This window comes from Hirundo rustica, chromosome 1 (genome assembly GCF_015227805.2).
Source record: "Hirundo rustica isolate bHirRus1 chromosome 1, bHirRus1.pri.v3, whole genome shotgun sequence".
Taxonomy (NCBI): domain Eukaryota; kingdom Metazoa; phylum Chordata; class Aves; order Passeriformes; family Hirundinidae; genus Hirundo; species Hirundo rustica.
The window spans coordinates 138,939,347-138,959,296 of record NC_053450.1 but is presented as its reverse complement, the minus strand read 5'-3'; the positions used below and the strand labels follow the sequence as shown (position 1 = coordinate 138,959,296).

The 19,950-nt window shown below is 38.6% G+C and overlaps 1 protein-coding gene across 8 annotated transcripts in view; it reads right to left on the bottom strand.

Annotated features, from left to right (window-relative positions):
- KIAA1217 (KIAA1217 ortholog) overlaps positions 1 to 19,950 on the bottom strand; it is a 226,793-nt gene that overhangs the window by 58,074 nt on the left and 148,769 nt on the right. For 7 of the 8 annotated variants that reach the window (XM_040057759.1, XM_040057738.1, XM_040057730.1 and 4 more), the window contains 2 exons: positions 18,491 to 18,689; positions 13,778 to 13,871 (listed from right to left, as the gene is read on the bottom strand). In XM_040057759.1, the coding sequence (XP_039913693.1) occupies positions 13,778 to 13,871; positions 18,491 to 18,689 (293 nt within the window). Of the gene's footprint in view, positions 1 to 8,195; positions 8,337 to 13,777; positions 13,872 to 18,490; positions 18,690 to 19,950 lie in introns of those variants that run through there. The other variant, XM_040057779.2, reaches the window with a different exon arrangement.

The window sequence follows — 19,950 nt, the reverse complement described above, 5'->3', positions numbered from 1 at the left end:
ACAGCTCTTTTGGTTCCTATTCCTTTAATACTACTTTCATGGATAGAAATAATTAAGTAGTTAATGCCTTATAGTGCTGTAAATAATTATTTCCTTGACAGAAAACAGGGAAGCACTTATGGTGATTGCTGGTCACTAACTCAAGACTTGGTTTCGTCCCCAGCACTCCAGAAAAAAGTTTGTGATGGAGTCAATGTGGTTTTTCTTAAATTCAACAAGTTGGTTCAGTCCAGCAGAATTCAAATGGAAAGACAGCTTGCTGATAACAGCTTTTAGAGCTGAATTACAAAGAAAGCGTATTTTGTCCTGTATTTGGGGTTTTGGGGTTAGGATTTTGGGTGTGGATTTGGGTTTTGAGATTTGGGGTTTTTTCTGCCAAAGCAGCTCTCATGCCATTTCACCAGTCCTATCGCCCACCCAGCTTCTAATTTTGATCCAAGAAACCAACAGTTTGAGGTGACAAAGACCAATCCGTGGAGTTGTCTGTAGGATCTCCTAACTCTGCTGGCTCTGATACACAAGACTCATGAAGGCAGCTGGGGAACTGCCATCACCATCTTTCTCCTTTCTGCTTAGAGTGGCACCATCACAAGGTCAATTTCTTCTAGCAAAGGAGAGTGATGCTTAGCTTTGCCTCCAAACACTCAGCAGAGAAGAAAATATGTTCTTACCTCATCCTGATCCTAGTCTGAGTTGCTTCCCCATGGTGAAAATGAGGGAGCAGAACACAGCCCCCCAAGTTGCTGTCCTTCACAAAGTCACCCAGGTGACACACACCGGCATCCAGCCAGGCTGTGCTGCTGCCATTGCACTCCACTGTGCTCTCCACGACCCTGAAAAACGCTTTCAAATGGCCTTGACTTTTTCACATCAGCTCTCCAGCCCACTGCCCATGTTTATACCTAGAAGGATGTGTGTGGTGTTTCTTTGAAGACTGAAAATCCTACAGAAGCTCTTTGAATTTGAAAGTCCAAGCTAAACAAACAGAGAGGGAACAGCACTGTTTTGGCTGCCTAACACATACTGGATTTGAGATTATGTGCAGACCACACTATCTTCTCCTAAACATGCATATTGTTTGTACTCCCTCTGTTTACTGATTCCAAAAGCATGCAGTGAAACAGATATGCCTTGGAGTAAACACAAGTACCATAAAATTCTCTTATACTTATTCCAAACTCCCTAGTTCCTACAACATAAATGTAAACAAACAAACAAAAAGCCCTCTCACATCACAGAGCACATTACTACTGGCTACAATGCACCAGTATAAAGGGGACAGGCAGCTCTACAGCTTCACTGCTGGCAAAGCAGCACTCTCACTAGAACATCTGGAGTTTGCAGTGTGGACCAACCTGTGCACAAAGCCTTTGAACCAGCCCAGAGAGGAGCATCTGAGCTCCCAAGACAACAGTGTTGTCCTGTAACCTGTGTATTAATATCACATATCCACACATGCATATATCCACACATGCGTGTATGTTTTGCCTACAAGCAGTAAATCTTTGGCCTAACCTTTAGTGATGGTAGATCAGTATAATCTGAAACTTTTGATTTTTAGGGATTAAAAAAGTAAAAGGCAAAAAAAACCCCAAACCCAAAAGTGGAAAGTCCTCTGTTAGAAAATCTCTCAGTATCTCAAAGATTTTTTTTAAGTTTACTAGAGCAAATATAGCCAACTCTCTTTGGAGCTGCATGAAGAAGGTTCTGCAAAACTGCTCTATTACGTCAGGTCTGCAGTCTGTCTCTCTAGCCTGTAATTCAAACCTCATGCTTTCCCCTTGTTTCTGTCCTGATTTTAGCAAGGACATTTTCCCAGCTATAGGAAAGTATCACAGCATGTATCGCAGACATATATGCATTAAGCACCTCTCAAAAAGTCAAGAAGTGATATTAATTGCTCTGGATTGAGGATTTATCTCACCTAATGTCTCATTAAAAGAAAGTCAGCCAGACATCCTCCAGAGCCAGCTCATTCCCCTAGAGCTGGGTGGGACAAGCAGCCCTTTTGCATTCCCAACCTCTCACCACTGACTGCAGTGGGTGGCCATTTCTACATTGATCTTAAAAGGATTAGATTTTTTTTTTTTTTTAATTCTTTATAGTGAGCCTGCCCATATGTCTTTTCATTTAGTTCACTTTCTGTTCTGTTTCTCATCCTACTTTTTTCCTTTTTATTTCCTTCTTTATAAGAGAGCTGAGCTCCTGTAACTACAAAGTACAATGATGGCTTCATTCCATCTGCTGCTTGCTGGTCCATGCAATGGACGTTGCTGTGATCTGCCTTGGAGAATCCAACTTGACCTGTGGTTCCTGTTTTATTGAATTAAGTATTAAGCATCTCTCTCCTGAAGCTGGCAATAAACATTATTTATTTCTCAGCAGAGCAATATGGAAGCACATTCATTTTCCTCTTCCTCTGTCCTACCATTAGCATACTTATTTATGCCTAAACTTTCTAACCTTTTAAATGTAGAGAACTGAGTTTGTGGCATGAACTGTTCCCTTCTTAGTTCATAGGTAATGCAGAAATATTAATAAAAGGAAGCAAGTCATATGTTGAAGATATTTTACTAACACTTAACTCATGACTTGGACTGATTACCTTAAAGATCTTTTCCAACCTAAATGACTCTGTGATTCCCTGAAACAGGGAAGAGAGACAAGAGGTGAAGAAGTATTATGTGGAAAGGTAACAGGGAATTCTTAGTGTAGAATTACAGAAGAAAGGAAAAAAGACAAAACAAAAAGGGAATGAGACAGTATGAAGGACAGTAAATAGGAGTTTGTGAAAGACAAAAGAGAGTAATACCGGAGATGGAGTGCTGAAAAATTAATAGGGAAACAAGAAAGGGATAATAAATAAAAAAGGAAACAAAAATAAGAGACTTAAGCTGGGAAGAGAGGAATTGATGAGAAAAAGAGGAGTTAAAGACACTGTAGCGTACAAAAGAAAAGTCAACAGAAAATTCAGTGAAAGTGAAAAAAACATTAAGTGGAAAAACATGAACTAATGCAAATCTTCTTCAATGGTAGAATATTTTGCATTAGGTCTTATTACAATGCTGTAGCCTAGCATAGTAGGCATGGTAGGGGGAGGGAAAGATCAAGAAGGAAAGGAGAACATCCAACATGAAGTTATTTCATTTTGTTTAATACTCTGAGGTTTTGTGGGTTTTTTGTCAGACGTGGTCAGAACATGAGGGTGGATTTTAGGGAAGAAGTGAGCAGAGCACTTCAGGTATATGCCAGCTGGAGTGACCCAGAAATTCTTGAGGATATGGCCAAAGAAGATAAGAGCATCACTTGCCTTCGCTATCCACTCTCATATGCAAAAAAAGATATTTGAGATGCACTTCAAAGCTATTTTGAAACCCAGCATTTAGTTCAGCCATTACCACTGAAGATGTAGTTAAGGTTCCAAACAGCTTCATCTCCCTCAGACAGTGCAAGAAATAACAGCTCTCTATAAGTGAGGCCTTAACTCAGCCCCTCTGAGATGCCCAATGCAGTGGGACTGCGTGATGAGAGGTAACACTGAGGTGGCTGCTGACCTCTCTACATGTCTGGCTGTTAGTGGGGGACAACAGAAGTTCTGGTTTGATCAAACTATCACCAAGCTCTGGCAAGTGATGAGACATGTCATGTGTGTCTACAGGCACATGTGCACGCAGCCCTTACTTCCCAGCAAACTTTCTCCCTTATCAATTTCACTGTGTTATCAACCCCCTGACCCCACCCGCCCCCCCCCTCCCCGACTTGCAGTTCTTATGACTGCAAGAACACCTACACATCAAGAGCTCTTTGGCCATCAAAATGTTCAATGGCTCTTCCCATTCCTAAACTGAGGTCACCTTTTTTCAGGTGTAAAACAAGAAGCAAACAAAAAAAAAAAAAAAAAAAAAGAGGAAAGCAGTATTGCTCTTCTTCCCATAAAATGATGAGCTTACAACATGCCACAAATATAGCGCAAGGAATGGGCTCTGTATTTGGACCACCCTGGTTGTACCTGTACTGAACCTGCTGTCACAGACTAACTGTCAATGCAAAAACCTTGACAACACACTGGCTGAATTCTGCTTGGAAAGGAATGGAGCATAAGGCCACTTGGAGCCTGACTCAGAGCCATCCCATGAGAGCTTCCAGTCCAGCCACGCTTTAGGCTTTAAGCAAAGTGAGCAAGAAGATGGATAAGATGCAGCAGACTTTGCATTGGCCTGTGTGAAATCACAGTGCCTCTGTGTGGAGTTTATTTCCCCAGCAGCACTTCATCATTTGAGCTATCTCCCTGCTACCAGTCTGCATCACTTTACTCCTGACTGGCAGGACAAACACCCAGATCAGTTAACAGGCACTCATTTCTGCCTATTTATGTATTTAATTTCCTATGAACAAATGAAATGTGAGAGTTAAAAAAAATGTTTAGATAATCCAATTAAGCAGAGAGAAGTTAATTAATTTCTCATGCTTTATTTTCCTATGCTTCCTTTGTGTACTATGCAGACAAAATGGTGAGTACACTAAGAAACCTCTTGGCATTTCAGCCAAGATTTTTCAGGGTGTTATCACAAATGACAAAAATATAAACACACTAAACCATAACACATTTCAATCCTAAAAAGGTCGGATTTACATAATTACATGATTGGTTTGCCAATATCCACATTTATCTCATCAGTATAGCATGGCCTACCCATCCCATAAGCTATTCAGATTGTTTGGATTGAATGTATAAAAGCTGTTACTGATCTATTTTTCTAAAGTTAACATTATGACAACCCTCATAACAAGTGCTGCATTCAAACCAATTGTTGCCTTTGCTTTCAAACCAACTGCTCCTTTCTTCTGATTTTCCAGTGATGCTTTTTATGGTAGAATTTTCTGAGAACAAACAGAGTCATTCAATTCATGAAAATGCAGAAAGCATTTCCTCCTCCCTCCCCACTCTCTTTGAAGAGATGAAGGACACCATGTACGTAACATAGACAACCACTACCCATGCAGGGAGCCAAACCCTTCAGACCAATCTCAATTTCAGTATTTCCTTAGGGCACCACAGAACTGATGGGGTCATCTCTTCTTTTTCCAAAAAAGGAATAGTTTCAAAGATGTACATTTCTGGTAAAGATCAGCATTTTTATTTGGTTTAAATATACTGTATATCAGATTTCTGCTATTTAAAAGAAAAATACTTTTAGTAACTGCACTCATAAATCAAAATAAATGCATGGCTTTCTGAATTCCTGTACTAACTCAGCTCTTATTTTTGTTCCATATTTGTATCTCTTTTCACTGCACTGAAGACAACTGAAACTGAACAAGTTGATAAAGTTAAATGAACATAAAGAAAGTGTAACCCTTGGTCTCACATTACCAAACAACTGAGTCAAAATACAATTCCTATCAGAGATATACAAAATGGGTTAGAATGTAAATAATTTAGAAATATTATAAAACAGAGCTGATAGTCAAAAGACATAAGCAGCATGTTTACAGCTATTTCTTCCAATATAAGGACATGGAAATCAGAAAAAATAAGTTGCTGTGCTGAGTTTTGGAGTCAGCACTATCGGCAGGAGAAATGGTCATGAAAAATCTTACATTCAACTGGATTTTGCAATGCAAGTGTCCAAGCCACACCACACCTCACAGCCATAAGGTGGAACACCATTTGCAGTTGTATGTCCTTTGAAATTACAGAAATGCTACCAGTGCATCAACAAAAAGTCTTATATCGCAAACTTCTTCCTACGCTTTTTGAATCCTACAGTTTCTTTTACTTCCTTCTATCCCAAAAATATCCAAATTGGTCAGCATGGCTGAAGTAAACAATCTAGTTTACCCAAAGGTCAAGCTATCTATAGTAAATATTAAGTGATACAGGGAGTAGCCCTTTACCCAACACACCCGTTCAGTCTTTTCACTTAGTCACATGGAGTTCAAATTTGCAATGATGTAAGAAAGACATATATTCAGAGAAAAAATAATTTCAGCATCACATCATTTCTCATGGAGTCCTATTGCGTGCTGATATTTGCAACTGTCTTGCTTTTGCCAGCTGAGGCTTTTTTTAACCCCAGATCTTAACCTGTATCCAAGGAAAGATATTTTTACTGCTCATATTTTCAGAAGACTGATTAGTTTTCCAGAGCCGTTACTAGAAAAAGTACAATCCAACATGGAGAAGAATCAAAATCCTCAGATATATAGCTGTGTTCTCTTAAACACCAGGTAATGGTTTATTCCTCTTCGTTAAAAGAAAGATAGGAACGGAATTAATTCTCGTCAGTATTCATAAGGCTAATGACTAATAATGTGCTGAAGTGAAGACTCAGTGGAAAGCAGAGAATCGGGGACACAATCATGAACTAACACATTTTGGATCTGTGAAGAACTTACTGGAAAAGCTAAGGTCCTGTGTGACAAGAAGAACGGCTTTTTTGAAGAAGAAGAAATATTGCTGCTAACTTCCTTGGTTCTGGGAACCGTGGTACTAAAATGCCCACCTTCAAAAAGTCATTTTTAAGCCCTGGTTGAGTAACAGCTCATTTGGAAAGGTACTTGGAAGTAATAAAACTTGACTGGACTTTGACTTGCATGACTCCCACAATTCTGATAAGCTGCCTGGTTTACAAAGGAGGTGAAGGAGGACCTGCCCTCCTCGTAGTGGAGGTCACAGCCATGAGCATTTTTATCATCTATCAATGTATTCAGGGAGCTCTGGCAACATATGACTCTGTCAACTATTTAGGAATTTCAAGTAAGCAGTCAAATTAGTGCAAATTGTTCTACTGAAAGCAAGGGGGGGGGGGGGGGGGGGGAGAGCAAAACTTCGAAAGGATTGGCACAAAACATGTAAAAAGAGGTGGAGTAAGAATAAAACCAGAAACTAGTAGACAATAAAAAATAGACTCAAATCCAATCCTTATGTTTTTATTCAGGGCAAGCTCCCACTGAAGGCAGCAAAATCTTCGTCTGAGAACTTCAGATGTATGAGAGATAAAATTTCTAGTTTTAATGAAGGGCTGGAAAGACCTTCACCCAAAAGAGATGATATGTTTTCTGTGGGTAACTTCATCAGCTGCAGCGTAAGCTCTCAGCAAACCTCAACCTGAAAGGCAGACCAGCTTGAATACAGGCCTGTTAGTGGGAAATAAAGAACCCTCTCCCTAAAATTTCTACTCTCTGGAAGTTTCCAGGTAACTGGTTTATGATATCTACCATATGACACTCCTCTCAGACTAACTGAGAGATTATTGCATGGGTGTGGCAAGCTTGCGCTCCTTCAGTGGTTTTATGTCAACAACGTGACACTTTCTTTCAATGGCAATTTCACATAAACTAAAAATCCATCCTTATTATTTGAAAATTAAAGAAACCCTAAAAGGTATAATTTAAAATGTTGGTATAGTAATAGTATCTACAAGGTTATATTACTTATGCATACATACATTCCCTGTATATACAAATCATACTATTCCTAATGTTTGTGAAATAAATAAAATGCACCAAAGCACAAAGCCATCATATTATAAAAGCCACAATGTAGCATCTGTCCAACTGTTACACAGGATCTGTATCTTTAAACAAAACAGCTTTGGGCTAGAAAATATTTGAGATTAATATACTGTTCTATGTGTAGCAAAATAAAAATAATGTATTTTCCTTATAATTTTATCCATTTTCTCACTATTTTAGGCTTTGCACAGCAGTAGATACTGTATATCAAAGGACACATGAATGAAAGAGAACAGGTACATTTACAGTCTTTCATCACAGGGTAATTTGATGCAGGTACTTCTTGGTATCTGCAGGTTGGTAGTTGCATAAATAATTGATAATTACTGAAAACCCACTCAAAGCAAAGTAGTAAAATTCATATCAGTAAAAATAAAATCCAGAACATCAGACACTTCTTTTATAATTTTTGTTCAGATCTCAGCAAGATTTGTAACAGCAAGTTCGAAAATAACTGTTCGTGTTCAATATGTAAAAATAGACATAAAATCTAAGAGTAGAGGCTGGGGATGTAAAGAGCAATTAAATATTTATTTTCTCATACAGCTGAAGGAAGAAGAAACAGTTTTCATTGTTCTGATTGAAATTCCCAGCTAATCTGAAAATATACTTAAGTTTGGAAAATAAATTAAAAAAAGGAATTATATATCCTTCATTATTTATAGGCATCATCTTACCTTACATCTCTTGGTGAGTTCTGTTTCTAGATGACTTTGGCAGGAATTTTAATTCAGAATTAGTTTCAGCAATATGTGCCATTACTTCTGCTCTTCAAAATAAACTGCTTTTTCTCTTTTTGTCAGAAAAAGTATGTGGCCTAAGAGAGCTGCAGCATCTCTGCTCAAGAGATTTCATAGACACTCAGAGGCTTTCTTTCCACTGTATGAAAGTTAAATCTGAGTAAGGAAGGCATTTTTCCTGTCCCGGAAATCAGCATAACCAAAACCAATGCTGAGCTAATGAGAAATGTTTCTTCCATGTGTTCTGTTTGGCAGACACCACAAGTCATATCAAGGAAACACGTGATGTTTATAAATACAATATGGCTTATGTTGTCATAACCTCTCAATGACAAAAAGAGCATTAGAAAAAGCAGACAGCAAAACAGCAGGAGAGATGAGATTTGTATCATTTGGAAGGTCTCTATCAGATAATGGAAGTATTAGCAATTGCCTTTTATTTTTTTTTTTTTTTTTTTTTTTTTTTTCTTCTTCCCAAAGGAAACAAAGTTTTATAGTAATAGGATCAGTAAGGTAAACACATGGCAACTTATATAAATATTGTCCTATAGGCATCCTAGCACTAAAATGCATTCAACTCAGTTTATTGCTTGAATTATTTTCCAATAAACACTATTGGGTTTTTTTAGCTGTGTATGCAATGTAAAGTTGTAACTGTGGCAGAGTTTGAAACTTGTATGTTTATTGATGTCACAATTATAAGCTATCCAATGAAAAGCTAAAGAATCTGGATGTATGTTTACAGGTACCTTAAGAACACAGAAGAACTATTCTGCTTTTATTATTTCTCTCTCTTTTCTGCAAAGCAGCACTGAATTTCAGCCTCCTTGGAATTCTTAAATTCTTCGGCAGTTGTTTGAGGGTTTCTAGTACTTGTAGGGTATTTTTAAGTTCACACATTGCATCGAGCTCTAGAGAGTTAAAATGTTAGCAGCCTGCTAACCAGTCACTTTCAGGGGAAAAATGAAAAGTTGGTAGTGTGTAATTTCAATAATAAAAGCTATTTAGCACAAGTTTACCCAGCTTACCAAATGTCTGTCTCATTTTCCTATACAACTCATTTTAACTCCTCTCCTCTCACACCCTGGCAGCCAAAACCCCCATTGCTGTCAGGAACATAATCATCTTTTTTGCCACTCTAACTCTCATAAAATGTGGAGTTTCCAGGTACCCTGCACTGCCCCAACTCACCTCTGACTCAACTTGCCCTAATTGTTCTTTCTTGGAGAAAATTAAAAAACAAACAAACAAACAAAAAAAAAAAAAATCCAAAACACCTCAAAGCATACCTCAATACAACAGCCACAACAAGCATTCTTTGGATATTCTGACCTCACCCAGCAGAGATCTTATGCAAGACAGACAATTAAGTAAAATCATGGTAGGTCTAGGACGCTTCAAAATAAAATGTACCCCACAGACTTTAGGGCAGGTGGATGGGAAGAAAAAGACTGCCAAGCAAAATACCCACTAGTTTCTCATGAAGTAAAAACTCCTTCCCAGTTCTCAAAATCAGCTGGTAGGTGAAGCTCAAAACAAACCACTGCTTAAGCCAAGATTATTAGTATCCAGCTGTTCCACCAGGAACACTGACTAGTTTCTATAACAGAAGGGGGAGATTGTAATTTACTTTTCTTTAGCCTTCAGCCACTCCAGAAAAGGAGGGTGTAGGGAATGAAGGTAGAAAATATGCTATTCACAGTGGGGGAATCACTTCAACTCAACAGCATAGGATGAAAGGAGCTGTGTCAATTCTCTCAGCAACGTGTAAAACCCCACTGCCAGCTCCTTACAGCCATGTCCTGGCATTCAGTTTATGCACCATGGCTGACTGAGTGCCAGTCTGGGCCCTTCCCCTTCCAACCCATGCAAGTCACAACTGGTAATTCTAAGGGCACAGAGCAGCATGGCTGTGTACAAACATTTACACTAGAATTCAGAACAATGCCAAGGGGGGAAAAATAGACCATAATTGTCCATAAGACAGTATTTTGTGAGAAGAAAGTATTGTTGAACAGAGAGCTAGAAAGTGCTGATAAATGATACAACCTCAAGTGAAGGAATACATGAATGAAAGGCAGCAATGTGAAGATAACATTTTTCAAAAAACAGCTCTTGCAGATTTACAGAGTACATTCTGGGAAAGGAAAAATTAAAAAAAGGAAGAGCACAAGCACGAATATTCAGTGAGAAAGCACTATGTGGCAACTTCCTGCTTAGCAGCATTCAGCATGGCAGACCTGTCAAACAGACCATGCTCTTTGAGATGGAAAGGGCCAATACCAGTAAGCAAGTGAGGCACCCAGAAGGATTTCAAGAAAACCTTTCCTTTAGAGCTTGCTTGGACCCTCAGTCAACTCCCTTTTCTCAAACACAACCCACTCAGAAAAAAGCATGAAACAAAAGAAGAGAACGAAAGTTAGAATTAACAGACACAAAAGCTGAACGGTTCAACAGAAGATCTGAAAGCTACAGATCTCGCATTCTTCTTGGACATTCTGAGTTTTGTTGTCCATATGGGTAATACTTAATACTTCAAGTGTTACTGCCAATTCTTATACAGGTCTCACATCTGTTTCGTAGTTAAAACAGGTGTTCAAACTGGCAGCTAACACTATTTTCTTAGATTATTTCGGGCCAGTTACATGGAAATTATTATAAAGCACATGAATAGAAGCCTGAACATCATCAAACCCAGGGATAAACATTCCAAAGGGACAAGAAGACAAACAGTAGAAAAATCTGAAAGGCGAAACTTTCCCAGTCACCAAGAAAATAAAGCTTTAACCCACAGATGACAAGAGATACACACTCAAGAGTATCACCATGGAAAATATACTTAAAATTACTAATTCATAATATTCTAAATACTGCTTTGCAATGGTCTGACAATCAGCTGCTTTTCTGTAGGTATTTTAAAACAGTTAAACATGATGCCAAGCACATACTCCCTCCTTCCCACTGTAGTGAATTGAGCACTCATATATCATATGAAATTAATGAACAATTTGCCTAATGCAAACATATGCAAGCATAAAAGAAGAGAGAAGAAGCAAAGGTTTTTCTACAATCTTATGGGTACTTTGTAATAGTAGTACATAAAATGTACATGTTTTTGACTTAGAACCTTCACATTTCCTGCTCCTTTACTCTGGTTTCCTAAGGAAAGAGGGAAAAATAATCCCTCTGGTTATTGGTGTATTTTTTCTGAACTAATAACCTGTGGATCCGCAGGCAAATTTCAACCAGATTTAACCAATGAGTAGAAACCATAAGACTACTATGTCCCTACAAATTTTGCCAAATCAGTGATTTGATGGAAGATCCTACTGTACTTCTGCCAAAGAGAGGAACAGCTGCAGTGTCGGGTCCAGCTTTTTAGACTCCAGAGGATGAACACTGGAGAGTGTTATTACTTAGTGAAAAGCCTCAGTTAGGACCTGAGTGTCGCTGTATAAGGATGAACCATACCAAAAGACACACACCCTTGGAGAAACAGACTTCAGTATTTCTGAGCTCAAGAAATCACTTGTTTCCATGCTCACAATTATGAAGTGCAGAAGTTCACAAAGATCAAAGGGAAGACTTTTTGCATGTTTCTCCACAAAGCCCCTATGAACATCCTGGCTCTGACTTCACATCTCAGACCAGAAAGACAAGAAATCTGCCAATGCAAAGCAAAAACCCAAATGAGAAAATAACTCTTTTGCTGGATGCACATAATTTCAAAATGGCATCTTTGCATTTCAGTAAAGTAAAACACAATATTCTGCCATGAAAACACCACTCCTGCAAAGGTCATTGACGTGCCACCATTATTTTTTAGTTATGGCCAAAAGGTGCTAACTCAGATATAATCAGGAGATGTTGAGTGTGCATACCTGTTGTACAACATAGGATTTTAAAATAAACATTTCAAATAATTGCAATTTTTGCACAGAGGCAGCACCTATGTTCAAAACAACTCTGCCAGGTAGCAAATGCCTGGAAGAGGGCCAAAGTAGTAATTTTTACTTTCAAATATATGTAGTTAACTACAATAGTACCTTCAAACAGGTCTAGAATACACAAATAAAGCCACAGTATATACCTTCAGCATCCACTGTACATGGAACAAGAACATTATAACATAACTTTATAAAGTCACAGTTGCAAGCATTAATGTCAAAATGCACAGTGACAGTATGTCATGCCTTTGAATATGAATGAGACATACCAGATACATCCAGTTATTGCCACAGGAATATAACTAGAACTGAAGAATTTCAGGATGTTACAGAATACACAAAAAAATATCACACCTTCTCTTTGAAGCACATCCATTTCCTTTCTCATGTTGTGCGTGCAGCAGTGTGAAAAATCAAGTAATTAGATTTCTGACCTATTCAAAGGCCGTTTTATAATTGAAGTGCATAAATGAGTGGTGGTTGAGAACGGTGCCTGTAAATAAACTATTTCAATCTATCTAAAATATTGTGGCCTTAAACTGTTGAAACACAAGAATTACTTACACAAAATATTAGTAATAAAGCAATGAGACATGCTCAGAATTGATAATGAAGCCAAGTAGCAAATGCACAGTTAAGGAAATCACTTCACAGGAAATTTTCTGCACGGTTGAATCAGCTTTGGAACACACATAAAAGCCACAAAGCAGGTAGGGCAGTGGTGGCATTCTCTTCTGGCCCCATGGAGTTAATTTGGTTGTTAATTGTCTCCTGTGGACAGACCGAGAAGGGGTGGGGAGGAGATAAGGTTGTGTAATCTCACCACCACCACCCTCTACTGCAACACCAGCTGCAGGTGACACGGTGGAAGAGGTGTCCCACAGCTGCACCTCCTGCCCTCTTGGCACCAAACTGGGAGGTAACAGTGCAGCAAAAGACCGACACAGTGAGAGAAAGAGAGAAATCAAATGTTTCAAATGCATTCTCTGTAGTGTCCTACTACAAAATGTTCACCTGGAAATACAAATATACTCATCCTTTTTCAGTGCAGGGAGAAAATTTTAGAAAAAGACAAAACTATTTACACCACAATGGGTATTTATCAGAATTTCCTTTCCAAAACCATCATTCACAAAGAGTTTCAGTAGACTCAAATTAAGGTACAGCTGCTCAGCCACTGGAAACCAATCCCTGCTGGAACTTTGCTGGAGTGTACTAACACCATGCCGTACTTCACTGTAAAGGGCTTGGAAACACAGAATAGGAAGCTGTAAAAACTCCAAGTACTGTCTGTGTCACAAAATACATAATTAAAGGCTATGTTTTGCTTCACATGCTTTACTGCATTTAAACAAGAACAAAAAAAACCCAGTTAATGCCCAGGGCAAATAACTGGGAAAATAAAAGCAGTTAAAACACATTACAACAAGTATTTATCCCCTTTTCTGTATATGTGCCATATGTATACCCCTGATTTTCTGAATTGCTAGGTTCATATTACATTTCAGCATTTAAACATTTAGCAGAAAAGCTGGAGGAAAAAAAGAGTATAAATGTAGCATTAGTACTTACCCTTATATCTCCATTTACAGCTCTGGAAGTGTGGTTAAATGCATGTGCAGGGTCTTTGTTGTAAACTTTAAGGAAAGATCGGTCTTGAATATTCCTGGAATTAAAGAATCAGCAATGACAATAGATGAAAGAAGTTTTATTTACTTTGTTGCCTGAAAGTTTCAGGTAACAGACAAACATAGTAGGTCTGCAGTCGATCTATAAGATAAACGTAAATGCCATAACTAAGACACGCACAAACAAACAAAAGCCTACTTTGATTCTCTTTCCCATGGGAAGTATTATTCTTTCACTAGTACTCCACACCCATAAAAATTAGATAGTGTTAAGTTTCTTTCAAGATCCTGCCATACAGTGAAAACACTTTGAAGACAATAGAACTTCAACATTTACACAGCACTCAAAAAGGATTTAGTTAATATTTACATGTTTTATTGTGCACTCAGCCCACATAAAGTTTGGCTATTCTATGAAGCAAGAATATCAAAAGAAAAACAGTCTTTCTAACTGTAATTATTCCTGAGGAAATTTTAATTATCAGCTTGTTCACAAAGCTGAAAAAAAATCCACAAAAGCTAAAAATTCAGTAGCAGATAAATTCTTCCTCTAAACTTTATCTATAATAAAGACAGTTTTAAAAGGGGAAAAAGTATTAGAGAAAAAAATTAGCAAAAAATTTAATGAAAGCTTACACAGAAATAGTTTAGATTAAAAGCCCTACAAGAATACTTTTGTTTTAGTCAGACTCTACACTGTCTTTGATTAGTTAATTTGTTAACTACATTTAGGAAAGAGATGACAGTTTTTTATTTTGTTTCAAGACCTACCTTCCAACAATTTTGTGGCTTTTATACTTGCCCTGAGCTCTGCTGATTCCTGGTTCACATTTAATCAGCAAAGCCTCCAATCTATGCTCACTTACATCCCTTCAAAGCAGCGATTCCTTCCATTTCCCTGTAGTGATCTCTACAGAATTTACTTACACATGTGACTGAATTCCTTTCCTCCAGGTGCAGCTACAAGTCTAGTGAACTGATCTTAATCACTTGGATTATAATTTAAAAATGAAGGGAAGGATTGTTGGGCAGGTCCAATTTCTTTCTTACAATGTCATATTACAATCAGTGATTGCTTTGAATGGGTAGCTAGTCATAACTTGTGTTGCTGTTGTAGATGTCAAGTAGTTATTAAAGGAACCCCACAGCTTAAGAGACAGATCAGTGTCTTGTGTTTAAGAACTGGAGGGCTGATGAGAAATTTAGTATTTATGAGTGTTTACTTGTAGACTGCTTAGGAAAATAGTTACCTTGCGGCAAGTTCAAGTTCTTCAATTATTTACGGTAACATAAACTGTTTTCCATCTTGCAAATGTGACCCTTTTGCTTTGAGACCTGCACTGGGAGTCTCAGTTACCATTGTCTGCCTCAGACTTGGGACTATGTTCTTCTCAATATAAAGCAAGCTCTCTCATCTTCTGTTCAAGAAATGGCATATTATTCATTTAAATACATTTTATCTGCTGTTTTTTCTGTCTGATGGTTATGAGATGGTACCTCAAACAACTGGAGTGTTTTAAAAGGTATTTTCCATAAATATTTCTTGTAGAAACATGACACAGTAAAGTAAAACCTTGCTGCAAGGCAAAGCACCAAAATACTAGGCATTAGATCTCTGATATGAATGTATTTCACCTCATGTTGCTATTCTAAGATAAACATTACTGATAACAGGTATATATTACTGTACTTTTATTATTACTATAATTTGCATTATTGTAGCTCCCAGATGCCCTTGGCATGTTCAAAGGCCTCACTGATCTGTGTGTGCTGTGTAAACACCTCAGGAAGACAACTTTTCACCAACTGACAAGGTCAATAGGAGTCACAAAAGACAATGGGATAGCTGCAGGAAGATAAGGGAATAAAAAGAACTCAGAAGATCACAGTCTCTCCAGCCAGAGGAGCAGTAAACAACTCCTGGAACCACGGGCATGTTCTGAGTAGGCAGTGCAACAGAGAGAGTGGGAAGGAGACCAATGCAGTGGTTTTGCAGATGTCTGTGGATGACACCTTCCAAGCATGTTAGAGGGCTACCTGAGAGAGAGGGAAGGCACTTGTTTGGAAATCAAAAGATGTAGAATTCAAACTGGCATTATTCACCAAGTGGAAGCAGATGGCACTTGGTACTCAACAAGAAATGAAAAGTAGCATTGAAGTGGGCTTGGAGGAGCCCTCATAATGAAGACAAGTGGTTTAGTGAGATGAAGAAGATACGGTCAGAGGACAAGTGAAAAATAAATGCATGCAGAACAGTCTGCTTGTCAAACTAGGAGAATGATCTTTGTTGCTTCATTTGAATGGGTAAGAGCAAGCAAGATTACCTATTACCTGTGCCGCCTGCCAAGAAAAGACAATTACAGCTGTTGCTATTAAAGAATTGAAGAATTACATGAGTGTTTTTTCTCTATGTGATGGGAAATGAAAGGCTGTAAAATAGGGAGCAAAAATCCGAAGTCTACACTAGATGCAGAGCCCTGAACCACTTTAAGAAAAAGACTGAACTTAAGTAGGAAGACAGGGCTTTGTCACCAGTGATAAAAGGGAAAGGGGAGAGAAAAGGAAAAAGGAAAAAGGAAGAAAGAAGAAAGAAGAAAGAAGAAAGAAGAAAGAAGAAAGAAGAAAGAAGAAAGAAGAAAGAAGAAAGAAGAAAGAAGAAGAGAGAAGAAAGAAGAAAGAAGAAAGAAGAAAAGAAAGAAGAAAAAAGAAAAAAGAAAAAAACAAAAAAAACCAAAAAAAAAAGGAAAAAAAGAAAAAAGAAAAAAAAAGAAAAAAAGAAAAAAGGGAAGGACTATGATGGTCTAATGCAAGGCACAGAAGAACATGGAGCAGCCTCGGAGGGAGAGGGAGAGCTTAAAGACCTGACTGAATGCCCCCTGTTTAAGGGAAAGAAAGAAGAGGATTGAACGAATATATGGCAAACAAAGGAGAGAAAAAGGATGCTTCATTTCATCTGTTCTCTGAGGGGAGACACTGGCAAGATCCTGTAAAGAGTAAGGAACAGAAATGGAAAAACAGTTGTGGAAATTATTCAAAGCTGGTGAAAATGCAGCTGGTAGTGCATGTGATGGACTCCATTAACCTGGAATTGTGAGGTTTTGTAAGTGAGAAGGCTGGCAGAGAAGGAGGGAATTTTGTTATGGAGGAAGTCAGCTGGGTTGTGGAATTTCCTCTTAGAACTGCTCTACAGTACAGGCATAGGAACAGAGGAAGCAGATGTTGAGGTTGAGCCAGGTCTGAGGCTGGCAGAATGACACCTGCAATGGGAGGAACAGAAAAAAAGGTGGAGTGGCAGTAGGATAATTAACTGCATTCTCAAGGGCATGAAGTCATAAACTGTTAGTCTGAAACTCGAGGGAAGATGGAGGGATAAAGGGAGAGAGAAGGAGCCAATGGGCTAAATGATGGCTGGCAATAATGCACTTGGCAACAGAGATGTAGTAACTCCTACCATGATTCAATCATTTGATCTGATCTTGTGAAAAACTGTTTGATGAGTAAGAAACTTGGGTACATATTGAAAGATGATGATGTTTGATGAAAAAAATCAGATGGGTCTTCACACAGATATTACAGTAGCCAAACAGGGGTGTGGCAGTCTGCAAAGCAAATAAGATTAAAAGAAACTGAAATTCAAGAGACTAGCTAATGACAAGACAGTGGACAGACAGCCTGAGGAAAGCAAGACAGAGGTGAGAAAACGGAGTGCAGGTGCTGTTCAAAGATTAAAAACAGGAGTGGAGGAATTGGATGGGGAAGGGCTAGAAAAGCTCCAACTCGCTCCTTCAACTATGCATGATGAGGGGGAACAACTTAGCCATAGGATCTCCAGAAGAAACAAGGCAGCAGCGGACAGCACACTTCTCTTGCACCACAAAATTTTCCTGCATTAGTGGTGGATTTCTGCTTTCTCCTTCATCTTACGCTCCTCTGTCCATTTTTATTACAGTTTATCTATAAAGTGTAAGTGTAACATGTCTGAGGTGTACCTGAGAGCTTTATTTATGCATGATTTGGGACTTTCTTTCCTGAGACCCTGGAACTTCCGCTGAAGAAACCTGGTTAATTAAGAAGCTACATTCCCATAAAATAAAGGATACAAAGGTGAACCATTTATTGACCAAACTCTGAATTAGTGAAGGGAAGTGACTGCATCAGTTGCTGCATCCTGACATATAACAGGCAGGTGGTGGGGCTCCAGCAGTAGTCACCAGTGCTACAGAGCTTTGGCTATGTCAGATGGCTCAACTGGCACTGCTGTGGGGACATCAGTGACACTCCTGTTTGCTACTTCAGGCTCATGAGAATTTGCACTCCCAACAAAGAAACAACCCAGATTTTTTGTGAATGTTTATTCTGTATTTTAAATTACTATGTCTCTGTTAAAATTAATAAACATATTAAGTATGTATATCATACAGATATTTCAACACTGTATGCCATTTATCAGTGGCTTGTGCAATGGATATTGTACCTACAGCTAAAGGCATTGTCAGACCAGACCTCCTGGATTACTCAGATACCACTGAACATGCCAGGCCAGTCTCTGTCAGATACTTATTAACTCATTCCTTTCTATTCTATAAGTGCACAACAAAACAAAAAACACAAAAAACCCCAACCCCATGAAACCAGCAGCTATAATTCCATGTCTCACCTCACATCACACAATTCATAGTATATGTTTCTGCTCTCATCCTTGATGTAAATGGCGACACTGGGCGATTCCAGCATTTTCATTGTCAGCTGCTGGGGGAAGGCACTTACAAAAAGGGCACGAATTGTGTCTGTGCTTGTGATTTCATTTGGCATCCTCAACTGTTTTGTTTCATCTCCATACTGAAGATATAATACACCTGCAAGCAAATGAAATAGGAAGATACATATTCTTAAATGCACAGCAATGATCTGGTTTCAAAGTCTATGTGGAACACAGACCAAGTCCATAATGTAAAGAGAAAAAAACAACTCGCATTCTTTAAAAAATAAAGCACATATGTCATTTCCCTTTTCAACAGACTATTGGAATAGAGCACGGAACAATGATACAGTGCAGCCTTGATAAATGTGCTAGTCCCAGTACTGAGATGCTTCTTACTGTACTTCAGTTAGATAAATCAGAAGTTTACCTTATGAATCCTAATGGAAAATCTCAAACACACCAAGTTTGCTCTGTATTGGAAGTTGTTGGTAATCACATGGTACTTTTTTAAAAAGTAGCTGAGGAAGAAATGTATACTTTAATAGTACCCAGCTTTCCTTATACATAACCTCACAGTTATCAATAAAACCAAGATTTTCATTTTAGTGCAAGGAATTTTATATTCACAGTTCAATTTGCTGGCATTATATAGCACAAAGCCTCAGCTGAAACTCCTACCAGGAGTAAAACTGAGGTACCCCACAAAAGACAAGTGCAATTTTGGAACCTTTCAGTTTCACATCACTATTAATAATCATGCTTAGTACTCAGGGAGAAACATAAGTACTAAGCATGCTTACACATCTCTTAGACACTGAATTGCAAAATATGGACACTGTCATTCACTCAAGACAGAGCACTTTTCTGATATAGCTATTTTCAGGGAATGGGAGGCCATGGTATGTTCAATAATGGAAAGAAACATTAATAATACAGACCAGGGACCGAGGGAAGGGATACAAATTACCTCTTCCATGATGCCTGTGTTAGCCCTGCCAGGCCTATGTACAACCAGCAGGTGCCTGTACTCCACTGGCCACTGCTGCCTGAGTGTGGCGCATGAGCAGTGCTACAGCCCAGTCCCATGCCATCGCGACCTCCAAAGCCCTCCAAGAACTAAAGCACTCAGAAAGAGCCATCTCAATCAACACAAGAAATCCATCTCTACATAATGGAGTTGAGTTCCAGCCATGCTACGTCTGGCTCCTAAAGAAAACCAAAAGATCTCATGAGCATCTCCAATGTTGGAAGGTTTATTAGGGCCTGCACAGCATGAAACAAGCTGCCACAGGACTGCAACCAAACTAAGCAATTCCCTGGGATGTACAGCACTAGGGAGTAGATTCAGAAGCAAGTGCTCAGCTGAACTACTTTGGGTACAAGGAAATGGGGACTGGTAAGGTCAGTTGAATGCA